Source organism: Ochotona curzoniae, unplaced genomic scaffold (genome assembly GCF_017591425.1).
Source record: "Ochotona curzoniae isolate NIBS_2020 unplaced genomic scaffold, NIBS_Ocur_1.0 contig_2599, whole genome shotgun sequence".
In the NCBI taxonomy this organism is placed as follows: domain Eukaryota; kingdom Metazoa; phylum Chordata; class Mammalia; order Lagomorpha; family Ochotonidae; genus Ochotona; species Ochotona curzoniae.
In genome coordinates, this window is record NW_024465520.1 from 7,882,182 (window position 1) to 7,908,965 (window position 26,784).

The window sequence follows — 26,784 nt, forward strand, 5'->3', positions numbered from 1 at the left end:
GCTATTTTATGCATAACTTGTTGTGTTTTTTTTCCCCTAGTTTTGTTTAGACAAACCAGTTTCACAGAAATGTAGCAGCTGTCTACTAAATACCATTTTGATTCAGAAGCTTAATGAGAGTTACTCATTTAGGAAAGCCACATTAACAGTGCTAAGAGTATAAATGCCATTAGGGTGTAAGTTATCTTTTGTGAATGAACATAACCGAGTGTAGATGCATTGGACCATCCCATGTTTAGTGAATAAAGGGGAACTTCTCAAATACTTAGTATTTGCAAACTGCATTATTTAACATTTTGTGATAGATGTTCCTTTATGTTTCACATATTGATAGACTTCTCCCAATTTGCGTTCTTTTTTTAATTTTATTTTTTAAATAATCTTAGTTGATTAGGGTACCAAGGGACAAGGGCTACAGGAAAGTGGGTAAGACCATTGTTTCCACACTAATATCATCATTTTTTCCCTGTATCTGGGATCAGGAGAGAAACAAAGGGAGAAGCCCCATCCAGCCTCCCTCCCATCCCAGGTCCCCGATGTGAGGCACGCTCCGAGGGTCCTGCTCAAGCAGTTCTGATAGTTCAACAGTTCTGAATTGCTGCCAACCTCGCAGTTCCAATCGGGATGAAATCTATTCAGAATCCACTGGTTGACATAGTCTCTTCGTGGTTGGGGTTCTAAGATCAGCAGTTCAGTTGGAGGGATCTCCAAAGAAACTTTGCCTGAGATGATCCCAGACCTGATTCCTGTGTGTGCTTGCCAGTACAGGGTCCGGCACTGTCCCATCGCCCCAATCAGCTTATGCATATTCCTGACATATATGTATTTAGATTATTATGACATCAGTCTCAGAAACATGATTCGAATATTGTCTACAACATTGTTAACTGAGTGATAGCACAAAATATAAACTTCATCTCCAGCTGTCCAGTTTACAAATTACCATGTAAATGAGGGGCCAGTCATCTCACTTCTTACAGAACCAGTCAGCTGCTGTTCTACACACATTCATGATTCAGTTCCTGCAAAATATCATGTCCCAGGGATAAATCCATCACATTTGATGAAAAGAGATCCCTGGAAGAGAATCAGCAAAGACGAGGAATGAAGAGTGACTTTTACATCTAACGTTAATGGGGATACAGAAGGACGGGGTCGGTGTAGGAGTGCCGGGCCTCCAGGCGTGCTGCCGTATGAACCCGTTGCTCTCACAGATGTTGTGATGAGACTGTGTGCCAGAAACAAAGCGTTGCTGACAAGAGACTTCACGTGACATGAGCACTTGAGATGAGCATCAAGGATAGAGTGCTCCAGGTTGACCACTTGGGAAGGCATAGAAGTGGTGCTCGCTCCGTATTGTAAGTTACAGACTGAGGGAAGCAAGTGTTCTACAAAGACACGTGTAACAGCCGCACGTGGCTGATTGATTATTGATCATTGCGAAATAGCTTTCGGTATTACTGCAGTGACTATGGTTTATGGGCATGGCAGCGGTCTTATGCATGTGATGCCGTTCATTAAAAACTGCTTAAAAGCTATGGGAGGCGGAATTGCATGCTTCCTGCCCGGTTCCAGAGTCCCACTTCTGCATGCTATGTTTCAGTCTGTATAGGCGCACATTCAAATGTGTGCACAATGCTGTTGGCAACTCTGGTATGTGATGTTTATACCCAGAGCTAGGCATGGGGGCTCCAGCATCATCCAGTAACCAGGATGGAGCTAATCCGACCGTGAGCCTCACCTCCCACAGCTCTGACGAAGATAACTCGGTGTTGATCGTAATTCTGTTGTGATTCAACAAGGAATCCATCAGTTCACTCTTTAAGGTGTGCTTAGAAAACTATGGAATTTCCACCTAGTTCTCTAGCTTCAGTTGTTACCTGAGGAAATGTGTGTGATCTAAAAGCCAGCCGTATTTTAGTATTTTAGATGAGTTGTTTTTGTTGTGGTTTATAAATCTGAGTGTATTCGGAATGGCCATTGCCACTTCAGTTTCATAATGGATCACTGGGGGATTTGACCACAGAGAATCTAACTCCTTACTCTGATTTGTAATCATAATTGTTTACTTTTGAAACACCCGCGAGTCACACATCATTTTTACTTTCTCTGTACTAATTAGGAAGGAGGAATCAATGTCAGTTGTACATTTCCTTGAGATCTAGGTGTTGCTTGTAGATTTTTTTATATTTTACATCCGTGTGATGACTTCTGTAGCAGTTAATGGTTCTTTTGGGCCATTTTCATCCTGATTGCCCTGAGTGGCTCCAGCAAGTGTACGTTAAATGCCTTAGGTGTCTGGAGAATGTGTGGCCCAGGGCAGGGCACTGCTGTGGCCTGATCACTCTGTAATTTGTTTTCTTTACCTGTCTTATAAATTTTACCACTAGGTGGAGGTACAGGACCAGACAGTATCAAAGTCTACCATTGCTTGTATCATGCTGAAAAATGAAAGTGATCTTAGGAAATAGTCCACAGTTATTTTATATATCATGGGGAGTAAATTCTTTCCATGGTTGGTGCTTATTGATTTTTACTTAGTCTTCTTGTTTGTGTGTGTGTGTGTGTGTGCGTGTGTGTGTGTGTTTCTGGAAGAATGTTTACGTGAAGGTTCCCGTGCTTTAGTTTGCTCTTGTTTCTCCTTTTCTCCTCCTAGTGTGTCACTTTCTGCATCACAGTCACGTTTCTTTGTGCTTGAGCTGTATGCATGTGAAAACAGATCCAATATCTGCCTTCCGTATTTCAACTTGTGAGTTTTCCTAGGATCTGTTTCTTCTGAACTTGGGCAGAGAAATAAAACAGTGGCATGCTATTTGCAGATGGAAATCAAGTATTTATAAAGCAGTTGAAAGGTTTTTGAGAAGGTGCTATTCTGTGAATGTGAGTTTTACGAAGTTTTTTGTGTTTTGGGGACGATTCTCTGCATGTGCTTCTCTTCTGAATACAAGGGAGGATCCACCTGCCGTTTCTTACCACGGAGGGTCCTGAGGTACTGACTGTCAACCAGAAGCCCTAAGTAAGGCATTTTACATTGCAGGTTATTTCCAAAATGTCAGATGATTTGAAAAAATAGTCATCTAGCATTCTTGTGTAGTAGTAATGGAGTCTTTAGTTTATTATTCCTGTTGATGCTCTTTCAATGATTAAATGATTTTCTGTCCATGAGAAGCAATTTTTGTGTCGAAAATAATATTCTCTGTTTCTGTAAGGCAGTGCTTTAAAATGTTTTAACAATCAAATAGTGAGTGTTTTTTGGAAAATAAAACCACCATCATAAAAAATGTGCTAAAAAACCTGTGGAAATCCAGTTTTAGAATGAAGGTCTCACCTCCATGGTTAAATGAGATATGGTGTAGAGAAGTATTGGGCAATAAGGGAGGGCTGAGTGGAGCCAGTACAGCTATTAAAGAATACAGTTTCTTAGTCTTTGCATCTAAAGCAACCACGTGTTCAACAGTGTAAATAAACAATGACATGATGATACCATTTTGTGGTGGAAAAAAAAACAAATGTCCCCAGATGGGACGTTGCTCCTTTGATTGAATACGGCTGATACTGACCTGGGCGTTGCAGGGAAAGCTGGCGCAGGAAGTGGTCCTTCTCAGACCACTTCTCAGTGGGCCAGGGATGGGGTTGGTGTCACTACACATGTGACCAAGGGAGGTGCGTATCAGTCCATGGGCCCTGTGTTCTGCGGGGCACTTCACAGTGGCCGGGGACATGGAGGACAGCGGCCAAGCACTGACGCATCTGTCCCTTCTCTTCCCCCTCCTGGGCGGGTCTGTAGAGTTTCAGCCAGGAACTCCGCTGTCAGCCCTGTGTGCTGCCTCTTATTTCTGTCACTTCTTGCTATGCCTTAATGTTTTTCTTATTTCCAAATCATGTCGTAGTAACATAGTGTTTTGATTCCATTTCAATGAGCACCGCTTTTCAAATCCCTCTAACTTCTTTTAAAATTTTTTTTTTCTTCCAAGGCACACATCTTTGTCCCCTGCCACGCCCTTTCCCACTTTCCCCACTGCCCATAACACACACACACACACACACATATACACAGGTGCACACACACACATACACACATACACACACACGCACACATGTTTCCATGCACCGAGTCCTTCCCCACATGCTCTAGCAGCTGCAGTTGGGCATGACGAAGCCAGGAGTCCAGAGTGCAGACTGGATTTCCCACCTGGGTGGCAGGGTCATCAGCAGCTCCCAGGGTTTCAGATTTGCAGGAATCCCACTTGGAAGGTCAATAGCCGGGACTCGAGCCTTGGCCTGTCTTACAGATGGGATATTCCAAATAGCAACCGAACTGCTACACCACACACCCTTTTTAAATTCGTGTTTTGATGAGTTCAAGTGAGAGTAGTGAAAAGACATTTTATTTACATTTTGTACATGTTGCTTTTGACAAACAAGGGAAGACCTATTGGGCGCTAAGCCCTATACATCAGTATAATCATAATATATTCGGACTTCGGATCTTCGGACACTTTGCAGTGATCTGATGCTTTCGCTGCGGGTTCTGATATTCGATTTCTTGAATAACCTTCTTGAAAATGACCTGCACATGAAAAAGTAAATTATTGGGTCCAGGCACACATTGCATGCAGATAAGAAAAGCGTCATTTCCTTGCAGTAGTACAGGATTTTGTGTGCAGATTCGTCTAACAGCCTGTCCAAGTGGCTGAAAGTGAAAGGGATTCTGCACAAGTGATACGGCAGAAAGCAGGTGAAGAACACAGCCACCACCACCCTGATGCTCTGGTTGTGCTTCCGCTTCCGGCTCGACTGACTGATGAACTGCCTGCTGGATTTGTGGATGTACCTGGATATGGCGATGTAGCATCCGATCAGAATCACGAGCACGGCCACGAACAAGCAGCTGTTGACGTAGACGACGGCCTCGTGCCACTTGACCCCGAGGGAACTCTTCAGCCTCATGCAGTCGTGAATGTTTTCCTTAGTGGGTCGGCCGTTGGTGAGGATGATGTTTGGAATTGACAGGACAGCCATGACCACCCAAACACAGACAGATAACACTTTGGTAAAGGTTACACTGTACATGCGAGAGTCCCCGAACGGTTTCACCACCTTCAGATAGCGGTCAATGCTGATAAGCCCGAGGAACACGATGGAAGTGTACATGTTGGCGTAAAACAGGACGGAGGTGTATCGGCACAGGATGGACTTGAAGTACCAGGGCCCCAGTCCCGTGTCATGGACTATTCGAAATGGAAATGTCAGGGTCATGATGAGGTCAGCCACCACTATGTTTTTCAGATAAAAGATGAAGCTGGTCTTGTTCCTAATGTGAAAGAAAATCCATACGGCTAGGCCATTGAGCAGGATGCTTGCCACAAATATGATGAGGTAAAGCACCGGCAAGACTATGGTGTCGAATTGGTTGTGAAGGGTGCCGTTCTTCCCCAGGCCGTCAGTCACGTTGCTGGGGCCGGGGCCGCCTTGGCCATGCAGCTCGTTATCTGGAGGAGAGGTGGGGAGACGTCATGTCAGTGCCTGCTTGTGGGACCCACGGTCAACCAGGCCCCTGATGGGTGATTTGGGTGAGTTTAAAGATGCTGCAGCAGTGAGAAGACTTAATCCGGGGCGTGATCAGGTTCTGGGTGGCCGGAAAGTTGGTACTTTCCCTTCCCATAACCCAAGTCCCCACTGAAATCCTTGAGTAAGCAGTCAGGTTTCTGACTCTGTGCGTTTTTTCCCCTTAGAATTTTAGTTGTAGATAAGTGTGAGATTTCGATTGATCACTGAATATTTATACAGCATCTTGTGTATTTTTCATTAAAATGTGTACAATTAAAAAGTAAACATAAGCATTTTTTCCTGTAGTTAATCATGATATAATGATTTCTCTCATTCTTAATCTTTGAATTAATCACCAAGGAGTACATCGTACCAGAAATGATGAGAGATTGTCTGTGGTGCGTTTTTCTTACTTTAAGGCTAGACTGCACTTTGCGGCATTTATTGTGTCAATCTTAAGTCCTTGGTTTTTTTTTTTTTTTTTAATGCTATGAAAGGCTTACTCCATATGATCAGTGAAACAATACAAGAGCATGTGATGCATATGGCAGCCGTGAGAGTGAGCTCTGCTGTCTGCTGTGTGGCCTGTGATGGCAGGATGCCCAGCTCTGTGCCCGGTATCCATCAGCACTTTGGCGGACTGTTACTAGTCCGTAAGCAAGGCCAGCAGGGACTCTCACACAGGCCTGCTGCTTACACACGAGGCCTCCCTCCTGCCTTAGCCTGAGGACTGCTCATCCTGTGTGGCTAAATCATTCTCATAACTGCCCCGGAGCCCGAGTCTTCCTCCTGTTTCTCTCTGCCGTCTCCGTGCTCCCATGAAACCATTTGCAGCAGCAAATCTCGTGACCATCCGGTCAGAGTTTGCTCATGTGTTGGAGCATCTGAACCAGCAGTTCACGAGTCTACAGTTTGGACATGAGGTCGAGGAGGTTGTTCATGTCTGGAGCCTTACTTCCTGCTGACGAATAAACAATTTTACTAGAGTTCAAACTTTGTTTTGAAGTGATTTGAAGTGAAGCGGTTCAGAGGTTACACTGAATTGACCACTCACTTCCCTTCATGGCGGGCAGTAGAGTATATTTTTTGCTTCCTTTGTGTAAAGGAACAGAAATGACAGTTCCGATGATGATGATCCAAAGGCTGCTGCTGTAATTGCTGTTCAGATTTTTAAGTGCAGGTTCTTCCTGCGTAACCATTTCTTATTTCTAATTCTCTCCCTTTTACTCCTGGCAGTAAGTGTTTTTTAAAAACTGGTTTTCCTGGCCTGGATGTTTCTTAAGCAGGCTAGTAATTTGTATCTGGACTAGCCTGTTAGGAAGCCTGCAGTATCAGTCTTCCTAAGTTCAGAATACCTGGTCCCACTGCCATCTGTATCACTGCCAGTTTCAGGTGTTGCCACGGACATTGGCATTCAGGGCTGTTTGGATTTCATGAAGGATTGTAGTTCTGGCTATTTTGGTACCCGGAGATTCAAATTAGCATCCATGCCACTTGGTATTTTTAAAGGCTGCTCTGTTTTAACTGCTAATTTACCCGTTTAAAGTATTAACAGTCACTTTGATCCAGTACAGGGTGGTAGGGTCTTGAGGGAAATAGAGAGAGGGAACAGGGTAAGTTTGAATAAGAATGAAAGGGCTGCTTGAGGGGCCCAGGCTGAAAAGATGCAACTTTGCCTTCTCCAGAAAGAAGGCTGTGCCTCCTACCAGCTGCTTGTCAGTTGCTTTTCAAAGCCACTGCAGGTGCCAACAGTTCATTAGCCACAGCATAATAAGGTATTGCCCAACTCGGGCCTGGTGTATCTGTCCTGTTGGTGCGGGCCTTCCGGATCTGCTGCGGAGGGGCAGAACCCATACTTCCTAACGTGTTAGGGATGGCACGGCTGTCTGATCTATCATTACAGTATTCCAAAGCCTAATTATGTGAAGTGAATAAGCACTCTTACTAAATGATTTACCTAGCAATTATGGTCGTTATTAAACATAGACTCGTCAGTCAGAATGTTGACGATGTCTGTCTCTAATTCGTCCTGCCTTTGTCTCTCTATGCACACACACATAGATGGGTGCGTGCTGTGTCTCAGAAGTTAAAGGATCAAGTACGTGCTGCTTTATTCCACGCTGGTTATGGAACTGCTGTGTGCTTTTGAGAGACTTTGGCGTTCAGCTGGTCGATTGTGCCACCTCACAGAATTTGCTTCCTTAGCTCATATATGTACAATTTTTAAAGTTTGATTTCAATGGCATAAGCCTGGGCCTGGTGATTAGTTCATTCACAAATTCCACATTTACAATGCAGCTTGAAGGCATCAGTGGTTAAAGCCGGGTAAGGCGGTATTGTGTGAAACAACTTGAAAGCAGAGGGCGAGAGATGGTTCCTTAAAGCAGCTCAAGCCACCTGTGTGTCGCTGTAGGAGAGGAGTGGTTGGCCTTGACAGTTTCGTATGATGGCTTATTCCAAGGAAATTTAAAAAGGTCATGGAAAATGGAATTAAAAGGTAAGGTTCAAAGCAAAAATGTTTAAAATCCCAGTCAGTTTTAGTAATATGAGTTCTCCAGATTGTTTTTAAGACCTCTCACATTTTAGAATTAATTCATGATCATATTCTTTGCGGCCAGCTACCATCATCATTTACTGTTTCCCTGAAAAATTTTTTGAATCTATGTGTGTGCTGAAAGGTGTTGCTGTGTATGATGTTTGTACTCAGGAACACTGAACATTGATAGGAAGTGGCCTCCTTTACCCAGGCAGTTGTATCATATTCTTCCCTGTCCATAGCAAGCTTGGCCAAGTTACAGAGCAATTGCAATGACAGTAGTTTGATGCTTTGATTAGAAAGAGCTAGAAGTGGTGTTTACAATACTGCTGTGATTTTCTCACATTCTGCTTGCTGCCCAGGGTGCATGCCCTGTGTTGTTTGGCACAAGCGTTGATGTGGAGTAACGTTCCGGGGTGAAAGCCCCTTTGTTATATACTCCGTGCTGTTTCCTCTCCTCTCGTCTCCTTTGAAGGAAACAAACACCGCGACATGAGAATTCTCTTTCTGCAAGTTAGCTATTTTGTGCTCAGCTCAGTGTGAAGGTGCTGTTACGTGTACGGGCTTGGGAAGTGGGCATTTGGTGCTGTGGGCCATATTTGCAGACGGCTGTGTGTGTTGGGGTGGTGCATGAGTGTGTAGAACAATGACATTTTGTAAGTGGCTTTTAAAGTATAGGTAACACTGAGGCACAGCTGCCGTTCGGTAATGGCATGTGGCTGTCCTGCTGACCGTGCAGGTGCAGTGAAATGTCTGTCCCTCAGGACAGTTCTGTCTGATGCTGCTGCTTCATCATTTCATAACTTCATAAAATGGAATAGATACCAGCCCCTCGGTTGGATTTTCTGAAAATTGAATGCTCTGCCAACAGTGTTTAAAAGTACAGTGTCTAGGAATTAGCAGGTATTCTTTCTGTCAGATCAAGTGCTAATTACTACCTGTGATTTCCAGAGTCAGGTTGGGAATGACAGAGCAGTGGGAAATCTGGCACTTTTGCCTTGGAGATGCTCGCTGATTGTTCACTGGGTGTGTCACTGTTTGGCACAAAATGTGAAGGTGTCAACATATGTCACTGCTCTACCTGCCGGGCGGGGATGAAACAACAAAGTCACACAAATTATAGGCTGTCACTAGCGTGGTGCGGTTGCCTTTGTGCGACCATTTGCTGAGTAGTTATGCAGTAGCATTGGTCGACGTTGTCTTTGGCTTCCTTGGGAACCTCAGAAAACCTTGGGCTTGACTAAGTCTGGAAAGTAGCATACAGTTCAGTTTGGATTTAAAATAGTGTTACTGATTTAATCCCACCCATCCATTTTGAGATGGTGTCTAGATGAAACAATAGCAAGTCAGATTTGCCTCAGTGATACTGTCTGCCATGTTTCATGTTTCATGAACGCTTAAATGCTGTGTAGGTTCTGTGATAATTCAAGCCCCTGATTGTCACACAGCCAACCTAACTGTCATTGACCAAGGAAGATTTTCTTTGCATCTTTTCCCGTGGCTTACTTGGTAGTTTTGCAAGTGTCAAGTTGAGGCCCATTCTTCAGGTGTGACGTACAATAACCAGAACTGGGTGTCAGGAAACGCTCGGGGAGGGCTGTGGCGCGGGCTCAGCATAGGGGATTCCTGGCTTAATTTCTGGGGAGAGAAAAAAAAAATCAGTGGGAAATAAAATGAAAGGAATATGATTCCATTAAAAGCAGCATTTGCCCCCAAGATCCAGGAGACACATCTTCAGTGGCTGTGAACCCCCACAGCACACGAGAATCCTGGACTTTCTGTTCTCCTGCGGACTGTGCTGTGTCCTGGGTTTCATACCTGGATGCCACCTTGGAAAAGTTACTCAGTGTCTCTGCGAGCTGGGCTGTTCATCTCTGATAGAGGAGTGATGACAACAACACTCGAGCTTTGTAAGGTGTATCAGAAACAATCCATCAGGAGCTTAATAGCGTCTGGCTCCAACTTTTGCAGAAATGTTAACTCATACGACATGCTGTTCTGTGTATACCTTACTCCTTTTCTTTGTTTCCGTATAAAATCCATATATAAGGGAGTTTATATGCAAGGGGAGATGGTTAACAATGTTGTAAAGGTCTACCCTCACACATGTATGTGTTTCAAAAACTCGGAAGCATGCAACATCCTATTCTCTGTAGCTGTAGCTGTGCAGTAACCAACTGTGTGGTCTTTGGCAAACCAAGTGTCCCTGGACTAAAGGCTCTGTATTATTCCTACTCAGACTCAAATTGACATAAGCTTAGACTTGGATATGTTCCAATCTGTGTACATAGATTCACACAGAAAATTTAATTCTGTTTCAGCATTTGTCCTAGACTTTTCCGTAATATTGACAGCCATGTTCCATCCAACCTGAAAATTTAACTAGGGGGGAAAAAACTGAGAATAATTAACCTCACTTTGTGTCCCTGACAGGTAATTTTGCAAATATTGTGAACTTTCTGACCTTAAAATTCTTGCCAGCATTTTATAAAGAGTAGGAGAGGTGATGCATGCATGTTTCATTTTATGCTGTAAAACATTGTTTCACCCCACCTCTTCTTCCATAGCGGGGATTGTTACCTGTGCTGTGGGCCAAGGAGAGAAGGACCCCTCCTGAAAGGCACTTTGGAAAGAGCTCAGCGAAAGTGAAATGTGTTTATGGAGCAGTTTGAGGGAAGTCACTCCGTTTCTCATGAAATGAAACCATGTGGGACTTTCCTACTCCTCTCACCATTAGTTGCTCAGAAGCCACACAGCCACCAAGGAAGCCCAAGTAACCTCATCCTTCCCAAGCAAAGAACAAAGCTGTGGCTGCTCTAAGTGGTTCCTTTGGTCTCTGCCTGTTTCCCGAGTCAGCACGGACAGGGCGCAATGGCTGTCGAAGTGCAGTTTGGAGTTTCACCGTGAGCCGAGAGGCACTTCTCATTTGCTTTTCTGTTTGTTAATATGATGTGCACTTAAGATGCTGGATTTATACAGGATCCCTTCCTCAGTACCCGAGGTCAACTCTTTTTGTGAGTTTAACCACTCTAACCAGGGGTTGGCTTTGATTGCTGCATAATGTGGTATATAAGAGCAGATCTGTAAGCCTAAATAAGACTCTTAACCTCTTACAAAAACTTTTCAAGGACACTAAGAAATACATCTTTAGTTTTATTTCCAGTTCCTGTTGTGTGGTTTTCTTCCTCCTGGATTCACTTGTACCTTATTGAATCATAGTAGCAGTGAGAGACAGAGGTGCCTGAGTCATTAAGGAAAATACAAAAACAAAACAAAACAAAACAAAAACAAAAACAAAAAAGACTAGAAGAAAACACTTGTATCCTGTATTTCTCATAAAGGATTTACATTTTGAGTAGACAAAGATCTCTCACACTTCCTATTAATTAGAAAACCAATAAAAAGATTGTAGAAAGATTTGTCTGGGCATTTTCCCAAAAGCATATGAAAAGATGCTCAACCTCTTTAACCAGTAGGGAAATTAAAATTAAAACCATGAGGTGATACCACTTTATATCTCCTGGAATGCCTATGAACTCCTAGAGTCAGGCAAAACAAGGGCTGTGAGGTTACGGAAAAAGAAGGATCCCCGTACGTTGCCAGTGAGAACTGCAAAGCGGAAGGCTGATCTGGAGACCTATTGTCAGTGTCCTAAAGGGTGAAAAGGGTGCTTATCATTCCAAGAGAAAGAACTACATATGCCCATGCAAAAACTTGGGTGTAAATGTTTATAGCAGCTTCCTTCATGAAAGTCAGAACCAGAATGACCCCAAGTACCAAGGGCTAAGTGTAGTCAGGGGTGCTGTCAGACAATAGAATACTACTCAGAAAGCAGAAGTATAAATTACAGCTGTCAGGTGTATGAGCCACAACAACATCTTCCATGACTCAGTGGCTGGACACAGCAGATTGCTGACCACTCAGACAAAATGTCCCCAAAAGGCAAGTCTTAGAGGTGAAAGTTGAATTATTGCTGCCTGGAGCTGTGGGCAGGATTGAGCTTAATTCTGAGATGTGGGGGATCTTACCAGGTTAATGAGAAGTAGATTGTAGGCTGCACAGTTCTCTAAAGTTATACACAGCCCTGAATTGTACAATTAAAATGGATGAAATTATGGTATGTCAAGTTACAGCTCAACGAAATTAAAAAGTCAAAAGTGAGTAAAAAAAAGTCATAAGAACAGGCTAACATTCTCAGTGTCTGATAACAGGTGGGTTCTTAAGTCCCAGAAAGAAGTGCCCAAAAAGCACGCTCCTTGTACATTCTTTCAGATGGCTATGGAAATGTGCAGGAAATTTGGCAAGGGCCCACATCTTAAAGTGGGCAAGTGACACTACTTTGTCACCTGTGACACATTTAGATGTCTCTTCATTGGGAATTGAGTCCATAATTCCGTTACTGGACATGACTGCTTAGTTTTACCTTTGAGGGTGCCCATATATGCTCATGGCTAATTACTGACAAGATTTAGGATGTTTGTGAATTCAGGTCTTGATGTTTAAATTTTCTAGGGTCAAATTTATCGTCTACATTTGGGCAATTCCTTTTAATCTCCTCTACTGCCTTCTGAGAGATTTCCTTTTCGCATTTCCTTCTCTGGTTTTCTCCTAGTGTCGTGCCCCTCCACACTGTCATCACAGCCCATTTCCTCTCTCTGAGACCATTCTGCTTTCTGCTCCCTTCCTCACCACAAACTTCCATTTCAGGATTTACCTTTGTGTTCTTAAACTTAATGTTTTGCATTGGTTTTTCCTTTCTTTAGAATAAACCAAGTTTCTCATGTCTGTCTTTATGAAGATTTGCTTGAAGAGAGTTACAACCTCAATAGTCAACCTGTTGCTTTTGCCTTTCTTGTTCCTTATCCGGTCACCTTCTTTGCCCTGCACCTGTTAAGCTAACTGTGCTTCTGTTGTTGTTTGGCACACCCTTGTCAGCCCCTGGTCTGAGGTCTTTCTGCTCTGGTGGTGGTATCCCTGCACAAACCTTCGCTCTGGTCATTCTGCTCCTTGCTTCATTCCTTTCAAAAGTCTCTCTCCTCATCTTTCTGAATTAGCCAGTTGGCGTTTTGCTTCCCAGCCCTGTGCATTGTAAGGCAATTTCTGTGCATGTTAAAGATCTTGGAGTGTGAAAGTCAAAATGTGTTGGCTGTTGGTAATTAAAGAGGGACATACTACAGTGTTATGTGCTCCCATTGGTCACTGATGCCTACTGTATAGCATCATTACGAGGTTAAATGGAATACACACTTATGAATGTTAGTTTTGCTTTCATTACTTCCATTGGTTCTTGATCAGGATCACTTTACTTTTGGGGACCTCTGTCTCACCAGACTGTCCACTCTCAGGTGTGCAAGTTACATTGAGCCCCCTGTTTTTCTTCAGAAACATTCCTGCTCCTTGAATGACATCCTACTCCACCCTCCCAAAACTCATACTCACATACACACACACTCGCACTTTGGAAATCCTGGCCTTTTCCACAATGCTCACCATTTTAGTACCTAGTGCCCTCTTAGTGTGGGAATGATATGGGGAGTACAGAGTTGAGCAAATGTGTTGGCAGCTGTAGTGCTTAGAGCACATGGAAACGCTGAGGCCCAAAGACATGGCAATGTAACTTACTGGGGAGAGGATGCTGGCACTGAGGGATGCAGAGGCACATGCAAGAACTGATGTCAGAATGACTTTGCTGGAAAGGAAAGAGCCGTGTTGAGATCCTGTGCTCCTTGCTCAGCTTCCTCCCCCTGGTATTTGACAAGCGGATATTGGTTTCCTTCAGTCATTTGTGGCCCCTGAGAGAGTGAAGAGATGATGGGATGGATGGAGTTTGAGTGCAGTAGAGAGGTCTCCTAGATGATTGAAGGGATGGGTTTGGAGCCTGAGGAAGTGCTTCTGGCTGGGCAAGAAAAGACATGTGATAGAAGCAGCTGTGGCAATGGAGGTGATGCCCTGGGAGTAAGTTGCCCAGTGCCAGCAGGCAGGCAAAAGGCTTCCCAAGGAGCCCATCTCAGGGAGACCAGAGCAGAGAAGCAAGGAGGGTTATGGAAAATAGTATCTCCTGAACAGAATGGGGAGTTTGAAAAATGAACCTCTGACTAGTTTTTTTAGGAAGTGACACAGGGACAGCAGAGTACCACTAGGATTAAGTAACAAAGAGATGATCATCTTTTTTAATGCTGGGTATGCTGTGTTGGGGTGGGGCAACAGTGTGGTGACACAGGGTGGAGTAAAGATAAGGAAAGGAAAAAGGACTTAAGACAACTCTTTCATCAAGAATGTGCCTGTGGGGGTCTCGTGTGATGATTCAGTGGATACATCCTTGCCTTCCATGTTCTAGGATCACATATGGCTGCTAGTTTGTATCCCAGCTAATCTACTTCCCATCCAGCTCCCTGATTGTGGCCTGGGAAAGTAGCAGAGAATAGCCCAAAGCCTTGGGAACCCGTACCAGCATGGGAGACCGGGCAGAAGCTCCTGGCTTCTGGCTTTAAATTGGCTTAGTTCAAGTCATTGCGGACATCTGAGGAGTGAATCAGTGGGTGAAAAATCTTTCTGTCTCTCTTTCGGTAAATTTGCCTTTCCAATAAAAATAAATCTTAAAAATAAAATAAAGTTCCTGGGAGTCCAGGTAAGTCTGAGCAGCAGCACAGGCACTTTACTTTTTGGCCACATAGCTGTGGCTTGGGAGAACTCCTGCTGGGCCAGGCTTCCTGCTGGGGTTCCTAGCTCCTCATCTACTGCTGATAGGTGGCGGGAGGGCCCTGGGCTTGTGTGCAGCCAGAGCGACAATCGGAGCCGGCCACCTGGTAGTGAGCTCTAGGGTCTTGGGGGTATGGAATTACTGCCTAAGCACATCCATGGAAAAAGCCACTGTATGTGTCATTGAGGAATGAATCCTGAGTGACACCCAATGACAGGGATACTGTACTTGCAGGTAAGTGAGGAGCCTGAGATGTGATTTGGAGGGGAGAGACCTAAAGATCTTTATGGGTCAAACTGATGCACCAGCCCACATGGGAGTCCTGGGTTGGGCTGTTAGCATGGAACATGACTGACCACCGCACACCAGCACACATACTCAAGCTATGGCTGGGGGCCTGTCTGGCAGGGTTAGATCCCAGTACCTGATAATGTTGGATCAGAGGATGGGTCACATTAGACTAGGGCATGGCACCAACCAGCATGCAAGAGAACCAGGTCCGGGGTTGAATTTTTTTTTGGGGGGGGGGGCGGATATGTGGACCTAACCCTGTGGAACTACAGGTCCTGCTCGTTAGCTTGACAGTTAGCATGGTGATGGGCTGAGCTAGGTGTGAATATGGAACTAAGCAGTGCTACTGGGACTGAGAACAAGCAGGGCAGGTCCAGGCTGCAACACACACGAACACCCTAAAACAGGGTGTGGTGTAAGCCGGGTTGCACCAGCTTATACAAAGGCTGGGATGGGTAGGGCAGGCCATGCCAGGTAAGAGCCACGCTCCTGCTGGCATGTGTGAGATCTGGATCTGGTAGTGGCCCAAACAGGGGAACCTGGGTAACTTTCCTAGTGGATGTTAGCTCCTGCTGATGAGCACATGGTCTAGACCTGGGTTTTGGGCAGGTTGGGCAAGGTTGCTCCATATATTGGCAAATGTGTGAGCTGGATTTGGAAGGGGGCAGACTGGGTGGGGCCAAACAAACCATAGCCCACTGGAGGAGGGAGTGCAGGTCATGCCCAGCTGAGCTGTCATACCTGCTGGTTTGGATTACCCAGGGGTGAGAGCAGACTGAGCAGGGCCAGGTTGCAGCACCCACCAGTAAAGGTTAGGACTGTGGGCCGGCAGGGCCAGGCTAGGCTGTAGCATCTAAAGGCAAAGGCCAAGACAGTGGAGAGGCTATACCAAGCTGGGTCAAATCAATCACTAGCACATGTGAGATCAATCACTAACACATGTGACTGGGAGCAGGCCTGGTAGAGAAGCTGAGGGGATGCACTGGCTGGGTTATGGGTCCCACTGGTAAGTGCCGAGGCTGGAGTGGGGGCTGCTGTCTGGTCTGGACATGGCTGCAGCCTCCCTTGGCACGGGTGTGGACTGGGTCTGGAGTGTATGAGACTGAGCTAAACTCCAGTACCTACTGGTGCTTGTGAGGAACAGGGTGGGAGTAGGAGACACTGGCCTATGTCTCTACTCCTGCTAAGCCATGCTTGAGCTCTGTCTCGGTGTGGACTAGGTTTGGCTGGGCTGTAGCTACCAACAATAAGAACCGGAATGGGTGAGGGCTAGTCACGAAAGGCTACTGTTCCTGCTAGGATGGGAGATGGAGTAAGTAGGGTTTGCCCATGGACCCACCAGTGTGCAGAAGATCTGGCATTGGAGAGGTTCTGATGGAGGAGCTTGGGGAATTCCTCTATTGGGACAGTCCCTGCATATATAAGCATAAGAACCATAATAGGGAACAGCCCAGACCAGGTCAGGTAATGGTTGTTACCCATGGGCTTAGCTTTGGCTCACGTCTGGGGCAAGCCATTCTAGGCCAGTTCATATCGGCCGCTGGCAAATTTGAGAGCGAGGATGTGTGTAGGTCATGCCAGGTCAGGCTACAATACCAGCCAGTTCACATGAGGGCCAGGACTGGGGGCTGGCCAGGCTGTAGTCCCCACCAGCATGACTTGGAACTGTGGTGGGCTAGGCCAGGCCAACCTCAGCACCCACTAGCAAATGCAGAGGTGAGCTGGGTCATGCCAGCCTGGGTCGCAGCATCCAGCCAGCATTCGTGAGACCAAGGGATGGGAGAGTAGGCAAACAGAGTAAGGGGCTTTCAGGGAGCTACCTTGCTGGGCCACTATACCTGCTGGTGAACGTGAGAACTTGGATTTGGGGCAGATTAGGCTGGGTAGGGATACAACACATGTTGGCCTAAATGTAAGCTGGATAGGTACAGGCTGGGCATACTGTACCTACTGGTACATGCATAAGCCAGAGTGCGTGAGGGTTGGTTGGGCTTTGCTGCAGCATCAGCTAGCAGATGTTGTTACTAGGGCAAACTGTTGAGCTCAACTGTAGTATCACCTGGGGTGTGCAAGTGGGAGTGACCCCATTAGGGAAACAGTGGGCACCTCCCTCTGGAGTTGCCACTCTGACGAACATTAAGGAGCAGGACTGGGACAGGAATGGCTAGATCAAGAGTGGCACCTGCCGACACTTGTGTGGACTGGATAGTGGGGCTGGTTGGGTTGATCTAGGCTTCAATGCACATTATGTGTATGAGAGCTGAATGGGACATAGGACAGACAGGACCAGTCTGCTGTACATACTGGCAAGCTCAGGAACCAGCAAGGGCAGAGGGCGGGCCTGGTAGGGGGTAATTGTGGGTTGCTCTGACTATGCTACAACTCCCTGGCTTGCGTGTGGGCTGAGTGTGCAGTGGGCAGGATCGGGCTGGGTTGCAGCACCCATTGGTTTGTGTAGAAGACAGGGCTGGAGACAACTGACCCAGCAATTGCAACTAATAGTGTGTGTGAAGGCCAATTTGGGCAATGGACTGTGCTGGACCCTGTATTGGCATGCACACACGATAATCAGGTCTGGGATCATCTCAGATGAAGCTTCTTTGGGAATCCCCCAACTGAACTGCTGGACTGAGAACTCCAACCATGGAGAAAATTGCAGGTTCCACAGTCTGACCGCAGAATGCATGTGTCAGAGCTGGGCCTCCTCACTGGCTTAGATGGAGCACTGGACAGCATATCCAGAAACGCATGGAGGATATGACAGTATACTGGAGCCTGCAGAGGACACCTGGTACCGTAGCAGAAGATGGAGGACAGAACAAATCAGTTAACTACCCCAGCCAACTGTAGGCAGTGAATACCTGGGCAAATAGACTCCAAAGTGGACTGTATCAGCCAGTGGATTCTAGAGAGATTTCATCACGATTGGAGTGGCAAGATTGGCAAAATACAGAATTGTTTTTACTTTCAAAGACGCTTGAGCAGGAGCCTCGGAACATGTGCCACATTGGGGGCCTGGGATGGTTGGGAGGCTGGGTGTGGCTTCTCCCCCTATCTCTCCCCTCTCCCCAAATGAGGGAAGGAAAGAGGAGAATGTGAAAAGAGTGGTCACACCCACTTTCCTCTGGTCCTTGACCCTTCGCACTCTAATCAAATATGTAGAAATTGTGAAAAACAAAATCTATGCAGTTAAAAGAAGTCTCTGTGGTTCAAAGGTTACAGAGCCGGTGTGAGGCAGAGTTAAATTGAAGACTGATGGAAGTTAATGCTTGTCCTTTTTCTTCCTCCTGCAACTTGGGTAGAAAATTACTCTGCTCTGTCCCTTGCCCGGGATGGTGGGACACAAAGCCTTCAGATTCAGGTTGCTGAGTCTCAGCATTGCAGCCCGGGCTCCCTTACATTCTGCCTCTCTGCCTCTTCCTCTTTTTTTCTTCCAATGAAAATGCCACGGTCGGTGTGTTCACTTGGGAATCACTGTGAGTGCATGTTTAGCCAGCGTGTTATGCAGGGGCGGGGCGAGAACGCTTAAAATCCTGCGGTGTATGGTAGTTACACAGACAGAGTAATAGGTTGGACACAAAGTGAAATGGGTCCTTACCCTTTGTTTGTTCTGTAACCGTGCTGTGGTCTGTAGGCCCTCCCCTCCACCCCTGTCTTGAGACTGATCACATCTGACTGTGCTTAGAGCAGTTGCCCTTGATCGGAGCAGTCTCTGAAGCTGGCTGGCTGTCGCCTGTCTTCCCATGGGTGCCTCTGTGCTGGGACTCCCAGAGCGCTGTATTGCACTGTAGCTCCTCCTCTGCAGAGCTGTGATGAGAACTGCCTCAGTGCTGGGTCATGTCAAGGACTCCTGCCTGGGTGGAGATCCTGTCTTGCCACTTACTGGGCAGAGCTGATGAAAGCGCTCAAGAATGCGATGTCTGTGGTAGGCCCAGGTTTCACAGCCATTCCTGAGGTTAGATGGTATCTGCGTGCAGCCACGCATTGATATCATCCTTTGGCTGCGGATTGTGTTTCAACATTGTCGGTTGTAGGCTTTTAAAATGAAGGTGGTGAGAAAGGATGAGCAGGCTCTTGGTTTCTGCTCTCTTAGCCCATGAACTCCGTGCTTGATTTCTCAGAGCAACTCATTGACCTAGATAGTTTTGCTCTCTTAGCCCCACAGGGAGGAAGATCCGAGGATCTGACAGTTTAATTAACTTGCCCTGACTCACACGGCAAGTGCTAGGGTAGAGCCAGGATTTACATCAAGTGTGATCGAAACTGCGATCAATAGAAATTTTCTTTGGAGTGAAAATGAACAACAATTGTAAGGGATTCTTTGAAAGGCCAGGAAATAGAAGAGCAGGGAGTGGGCAGGGGGGTTTGTGTTCTCTGTCAAGCTTGTCAAGGCACTGCTAATCTCCCAACATAAAGGACTAGTTTTCTTTGGCCTGAGCCACATTGGGAACATCAGGAAATTTCACTTAAGAATCCACGTTTGCGGCCCAGCGCGATGGCGCAGTGGTTAAGGTCCTCGCCTTGCACGCCTGGGCTCCCTGCCCGTGGCCCGGGAAGGCAGTCGAGGATGGCCCACAGCTTTGGGACCCTGCACCCACCTGGGAGACCCGGAAGAGGCTCCTGGCTTTGGATCGGCATAGCATTGGCCGTTGCACTCACTTGGGGAGTGAATCATCGGACGGAAGATCTTCCTCTCTGTCTCTCCTCTCTGTATATCCGCCTTTCCAATAAAAAAATAATAAAAGTAAATCTTTAAAAAAAAAAAGAATCCACGTTTGCATCCTGTCATGAAGACTGAGACGGTGTGCCGACACCGAGCGTGTGAACAATCCAGTAGCACTGGCGGCCGCTCCCCCCGGGGGAGTGAGTCCTCTCGTGCCCTGGCCCCCAGTTTTCACCGTGTGAAATCTGCTAAGCCTCCAGTCACAGGAAGCTTACCTTCTTTACGCTCTGGCCACTGAACTTTCAGCCCTCTGTCTGTCTGTCTCTCTGTCTGTCTGTCTTCCATACACTCAGGCCGTGTAGGTTTTCAGATGTTCTGTGTTGATTATAAACCTAGCCTGCTCTTCCTTTAAGCCCCACCCCCATCCCCTACTCTTGACTTTCTTGAGTTTGTGTATCAGGATTCTTTCCAGATCATTTTCCTACTGCCTCTTAGCAACACAGCAGCATGAATGACCGGAGGAAGTTAACTTGATTGGCTCACGTCTGACAAAACAGACATCTCAAGAATAGAAAAGGTTATAAGTGGCTGAATGGAGCTTGAACTCCCCAAAGGTAATGGGGAGACCAAGAGAAGCATCAGAATCCTGGGATCGTACCTTGGGATGTGCAGCCCTACGGCCTGTACAGAGAGGCTCTCGGCATGCTGAGGAAGTTGCTGATATCAAGCTGGAGGAAACTCCCTCAGCAAGAGTGCCAGCCGATGTGCCCAGGATGCCCCACAGGGCCAGGCCTCTGCCAGGGACACCTGGTCTTCTCTAGGTCAAGATGTGAAAAGTGATAAGTGCTTGCTCCTTAAGTATGGCTGTTCATGATTAATTTTTTGGTTTAGGTGTTTGGTGGTGGCACTTCTCAACTCTCAACTCACTTCTTGGTGCACCTGAAATTGTAAGACTTAAATTTAAGCATTAATTTGGCCACTTTTGTACTCAGACGCTTGACTAAACCCTTGATTCTAAGAGAATGGTGATGTAGTCCTTCAATTTCTTTTTGGTAAATGCTTGTTTCTGTTATGCTTGAAAAGGATTGACAGATGGTGTGGGGGAAGGATGGTGTGGGGGAGACGGTGGGAGGGGAAGATAGGAGGCGAGAGAGAGAGAGAGAGAGAGAGAGAGAGAGAGAGAGAGAGGGGAGGATAAGAAAGGAAGAGAGAGGTCTCCATTAATTGATTGCTCCAGTGCCTGTAGCAGCAGCCAGGGTGGGTGAGGCCAAAGCCAGGAGCCTGGAACTCCATCCGGGTTTCAGAGATGGGTAGCAGGGGCTCAGGTCTTTTGGCTGTTATCTGCTGCCTCCCAAGGCACAGTAACCAGAAGCTGCATCAGAAGCCGCGGAGCTGGGTCTCGAACCACCATTGTGATATTAGAACCAGGAATGCTGAAGAGCAGTGTAACTTGCTCTGCCACAGTGCCTACCCTCAGCGCTTAAAACACAGTGCAATATTTAGAGACCATCTGATGTTGAATGATAGATTAAGCACCTCTCACCAAAGCTTTTCTCCTGGCTTAAAAGTCAAATGTAAGTGTGTTTACGTGTGTGTGTGTGTGTGTGTGTGTGTGTGTGTTTTACAGTGCTAAGATAAGCACTCTGTTGAAGGCCTGGGGAAAGAAGCCGGTTACCTCACTAGTTAAGAGTTGCCTCTTTTTAATGCAATTAGGTCACTGTATTCACAGAGCATTTCATTAATGCATGCTTGGGGATGTCTCCAAAGGTGTTGGCACGCACAGCACGGCAGCCCTTCATTCAGGTTCTTCAGGTGCTACCCTTGAAGGTCTCTTTTCCTAGCTCTGTTTGGTATCTGCTATTAGGCGTATTTTGGTTCACAGAGGGAACCAGAGAGATTTTGGCCATTATGATGTGTATCTCTCTGCATGTATTTCCAGGAAGGGATATAAGAGCCCCTCAAGGCAAGGTTCCACCTTCAAACCTGGGTATTTCCTTTGAAAAAATGGGGAGCCTCAGAAAGACTCTGCAGTTTGCCCTGTGGCCAGACTGTGACAGGATGCGCAGGCTGCCTGCTCTGGCTGCCCAGCACAGTGTGTGCAGTCAGAAGGAGCCTCATTGGTGGGAAGGGAGCCAGGCTCAGACTCAGTCGGCAGGTGATACTTTAACTCTGAGACTTGGTCCTTGAGCTTTCCTGGCCGTGAAATGGGAGAAATAATCCATTCCCTGCCGGATTCCCCAAGGGATTGAGAGAATTTGCTAAGCTAGCACATGCTGGAGCAATTCTATATAGTCCATGTTGCAGGATTATTTAGGTATAATTCATGGCATACTGTTTTTTTCGTGTCTAATAATGAAAGTCTTGTTACTCAGAGTTCAGGTTTACTGTTGAAATGTGCATTGTTATTCTCTGTTTAGGCAAAGGGCTATCTGTGTACTCACAGATTCTGAATCACTCAACCAGAGGATGCCAGTCGAGAGGTTAGGACTGCACTCCTGCAGCCAGAATAGTGGTTTAGACGACAATATTCTTGGTAATTATGTTCCAGGTGACTCTGGCCCTTGAAAGCATTTTTACAATTGAAGACAGTGGGTAAATCTGTAACGTTCAATCTACCGTCTTAGAACTTATTCAAAGCAGACTGCTTTCCACAGGCTCGTGCGGGTGGTGTTCCTTGTAAAGGCCGTCTCCTGTGCTTTAAGCACTGCACTTTGGAGTGAAATTCTTCATCCTGATGGTGGGTGACACCTTCACTGCTCTGACAGTATCATCTCCAGGATTGTCTGGGCCGTGGCCGTATAGGAGGGGGTTCTCCAGGCCTGTTCCCATAGAAAGATGGCCAGATTGACTACCTTACTCATCCTCCCAGATGAGCCAAACCTTCATACCTTCTATGTTAATGGATTTGCAGTGACAGGTACCAGAGAGCGCAGTTCTTTTTCAGTTTTACCCTTTGCTATCATGGACAACTTAAGAGCTCTCAGTTGAACTCTTTACCACTAATAGATGGCTCATAATCTTTATCAATCCCAACACCTCACGGTGCCTTATTTTTCTCCTGCAATTAAAAACAAAGTCCGCACACTTGTAAGTATATAGTACAACGCTGCAGCATGATACATGAATGTGATTCATCGCATGAACCATTAGATTATTTGAAAAAGTTTGTGGGAAAACACAATTAAAAGATGTGTGAATGGTTTGGAATCCATGCATGTTAAGTATAAACTAAAAGTTCATGGAAAACATATCATGAGGTAGATGGTGGATGTGGAGGGTGGCAGTGCCCGAGTGCCAGCACCTGGCAGCAGCTTCCTGCTACGATGGGCCTGTGAGGTCACCCACAGGAGAGACCTGAAGTGAGACCCTGGCTTCTAGCTTTGGCCCTGGCCCAGCCCTGGCTTCCATGGGAATCTGGGGAGTGAAACAACCCATAGGAGCGCTCTGTTCCCCTCTCTATCTCTGCCTCTCAAGTTTTTAAAATAAGTTCTGTTTTGCTTTTCATAAAAAAAAAAATCCAGAATTTTGATGCATCAGGATAAACTTTATTTTCCAGAAACCTTTTGAAGTATGTGTGTCACATGAGTGCATATACACACAGACACAATTTTCTTAAAAGCAACTTTTTCTGTAAAGTTAAATATGAGCTTTTGGCAGTAGTTTTTTAAAACTGTTTCTAGAATTAATATTTGGATCAAAACAATTCTCTCAGGGTTTGTGTATAAGCATGAAAGTTTCATTAACTAGGAGAAATAGTTACCTGTAAATTTGATGTTAATATTTGATGTGATTTGATGTTAATATTTCCCATGTACATTTCCTTCCCACCTGTCATGTTCCTTCATAGGTTTCCTCACAACCCAAGTCCCTGCTCTGCAGACAAGGCTGTGCTGAATGAGCCTGTCTACCTGCCCAGTCTGTGAGCTTCCGGCAATAGATCTTTCTGCCCCAATTGTCTCTTGTATTGGAAATCGCTGTGCTTGCTTTGTAGGCTCCTTATACTACTGTCATAGCCGACTCACCTGTCTGCTCTTCTGAAGGCCTTCTGTTTCTGTGCTAACTGTAGGGCCCCCCAGTCCTGGTCTTATTCCTCTCGTTGCCAGTCCTCCAGCTGCTGCATTGCTGTATTATTGTTATTATTATTATTACTGTTATTGTTGGCCCGACTGCCTGGCAGTACGTATATCATTCTGTACCCAAGGCCTGTAGCAATACCTGCAGGCTTGGTCTCACAGCACCACAAAACCCTACTGAGTATGAGGCTCTCATACAGCATGGCCCACCCTGAACTCATCTTACTTCTCTTCCCACTCTCATCCTCGACTGACCTGTTCTGCCTTCTCTAGTGGGAGAGTCCATCCCAGGAGCTGTTGAGACACTGACACTTGGCCTGGCACAAGACCAGAAGCCACGCTGAGCAATTGCTGGACCATCTGGTGTGAGAAGGCTTAGGTGGATTGTGACAATGCAAATGCTGACATCAGGGATGAAAGTAAGGCAATATGAGAAGAAACATTAGGAAAATGCACATGAACTACAAGTTCAAGTGTCGGCGCTGGCTGCTGTAAGCTAGGGAGCAATGTTTCAGGTGCTTCCCAGGGTTTGCATTATTTGCCCTCGTGTGTGTGGATCCCCAATCGTCTCACCCTCTGACCTACCAGAGAAATGACACTGCCTAACAGTGCGTGGGGTTTAAATCCCAGCATGAATTGGCTCAAAGCAGACTGAGTCTGTACAGTGTGCGCAGGTTTTCCTGTGGCGTCCAATTGTGTCGATCAGCTGTCGGTGTGACTTGGAACCCTGAACTTGATGCCTGCCCTGGATGTCTCAAGTGTTTTCACGTGCTTCCCCTAATTTGATTATATTTTCATTTTTGCCTCAGTTCAATAAACTTGTGAAGGTGACTTTGCGACAATTTATAGGACTTTAGAGCCCAAAGACCAGTACTTGATTTGGAGTGGTACTGTTTCAAAAGAGCCAAGTTTCTTCTTTCTTAGTGCTTATTTATCATGTTAAACTTTATAAAATTGTAGCTCAAAATAGCATTTGGTATCTCTCAACCTATCATGCAGCACTTGGGAAATTTTTGTAGAATCAAGTACACTAAGAAGGGAACGTGCAAGTTTTCCTGGAATGAGTAGGAGGAAGCAGCAGTAAGATGAAAATATATGCATTTCTAAGATATTTATTCATTTTTATTGGAAAGATTTACAGAGAGAAAGATCTTCCATCTGCTGGTTCACTCCCCAAATGGCCGCAACAGCCAGAGCTGAGCCAATCCAAACCCAGGAGCCAGGAGCTTTTTTTGGGTCCCCCATGTGGGTGTAGGGACCGAAGCTTTTGGGCCATCCTCAACCAGCTGGGATGTGAACTGGCACAAACGTGGTATCCCAGCATATACAGGTGAGGATTTATTTAGCCATTAGGCCATCACACTGGGCCAAAGATGAGAATATTTTAAGCAAGCCACATGCTGGACCCTGTTGCATTCCGTTCCTGCCCCTGGAGAATGGCTTTACTCGGCCTGAGCTTTGAGTCATTTTCTTCATTTAGTATCTATCACTGCGCACAGCAATAGTATCAAATACAATCACAGCTTGTTAATTTTAAAAATCTGCTTCAGATATTTATTTTTATCTTCTATTACTTAAGGGGCAGAGAGGCACAGAGGGACACAGATTGAGAGATCTCCTACACTGATTACCTCCACATGCCTGCCATGGGCTGGCCCCTGCTGAATTGGGCAGCTGGGAACTGCGTCCAGGCTTCCAGGCTGGGTGGCTCGTCCCCAGTTCCTGCTGTCTCATAGGTTCTGCATTGCTAGGGACCTGGGATCAGGACTGGAGCAGGATATCAACCCCAGGTACTCCAGAATGGAAACTGCAACCCCCAAATATTTGCCCAACTATTTGTTTCCTGGGTGGGACTCATGGGTGAAAAATCTAATATATAGCCGAGAACATTTCTTCAGTCATGCTGTGCGTTTATCAGAGGAGAAGCTAGCACGGACATGCACCATTTCCTGGTTAGAAGTAGGAATGGGAAAGGCAAAGGACAGAGGTTTCCTGCTTTGTCTGGATGTGAGGTAGTCATGTTATTTGCAGTGATGTCCGGAAGGGGAAGGGGGAAACACGAGAGCAGTTGTTGGGTTGCCGTGGCATTTACATTGCCCATGTCTGCCTGCAGTTCGGTTTCTGCTTTGGCCAACTGTTTAGTGCTTGCCTGATTTACAGTTTCACATGCACCATAATCTGACAGTATGGGGAGACTTGGCAAATCCCAGCATGGCTTTGCAAATAGTTGGGTGCGTAACAGGGGTTGAGGATTTCTGGGACATAAGATGAGAGACAGAGACAGTAGTTGATGGGGACACTGGTAGCTGTCAGTGTGGAGTAATTTTTTCATTGTTTGTGTTTTTTGCTGTGAAAAAAAAAATTGGAGTGAGTGTTGGTGAATACAGAGACAGAGGACTGTGGATCTCCAGCAGATATTATACTTGGATTCAACAATGACCATGACAAGTAACGGATACATTAGCTTAGTAGCACCTTTAAAATAGTGCTCTATCAATGTATTACTGTTTTTTAAAATACTTGGTTGAAACAATTGAACATTTTTATAGTTGTGATCATTATTTTAATTAGGAGTGAGTTTTATTTGAAATACGCACACACCACCAGCACCTCCAGCCCCTAATGTTTGCTACATCACTCTCCAAATGCATGCGTTAGCCAGGTCTCGGGGCAGTCTGAATCCAGTCCAGGCCTGGCACCTGAGGGTCAAGAAGCCCATTCCGGAGCCATCAATCCCTGCTGCGTCCCAGGGTGTGGATGAGCAAGAAGTTGGATTGGAGGTGTGGGAGTCAGGACTGCAGTGAGGTACCCCAGCACAGGAAAAGGGCACCTTAACTGCTTTCCCTAGCAGCCATGATTATTACAGGATTTCATGTTGTTGGGATCCCTGACTAGCCAGTTTGTCAAGTCTGGCAGACAGAAGGGATACATTCAGACGCGAAGGTCATCTAACCCACAAAGTGTGTTTGGC

At 46.0% G+C, this 26,784-nt stretch overlaps 2 protein-coding genes across 2 annotated transcripts in view; one reads left to right on the plus strand and one right to left on the minus strand.

The window, feature by feature from the left end:
- Positions 1–26,784, plus strand: part of MED12L (mediator complex subunit 12L) — a 302,774-nt gene that overhangs the window by 176,708 nt on the left and 99,282 nt on the right. The window lies entirely within an intron of this gene.
- Positions 4,450–9,626, minus strand: GPR87 (G protein-coupled receptor 87). The gene is made up of 2 exons (XM_040974793.1): positions 9,593–9,626; positions 4,450–5,492 (listed from the first exon to the last, which is right to left on the minus strand). Exons 1-2 carry the CDS (start codon positions 9,624–9,626, stop codon positions 4,450–4,452), a joined length of 1,077 nt encoding a protein of 358 aa, XP_040830727.1.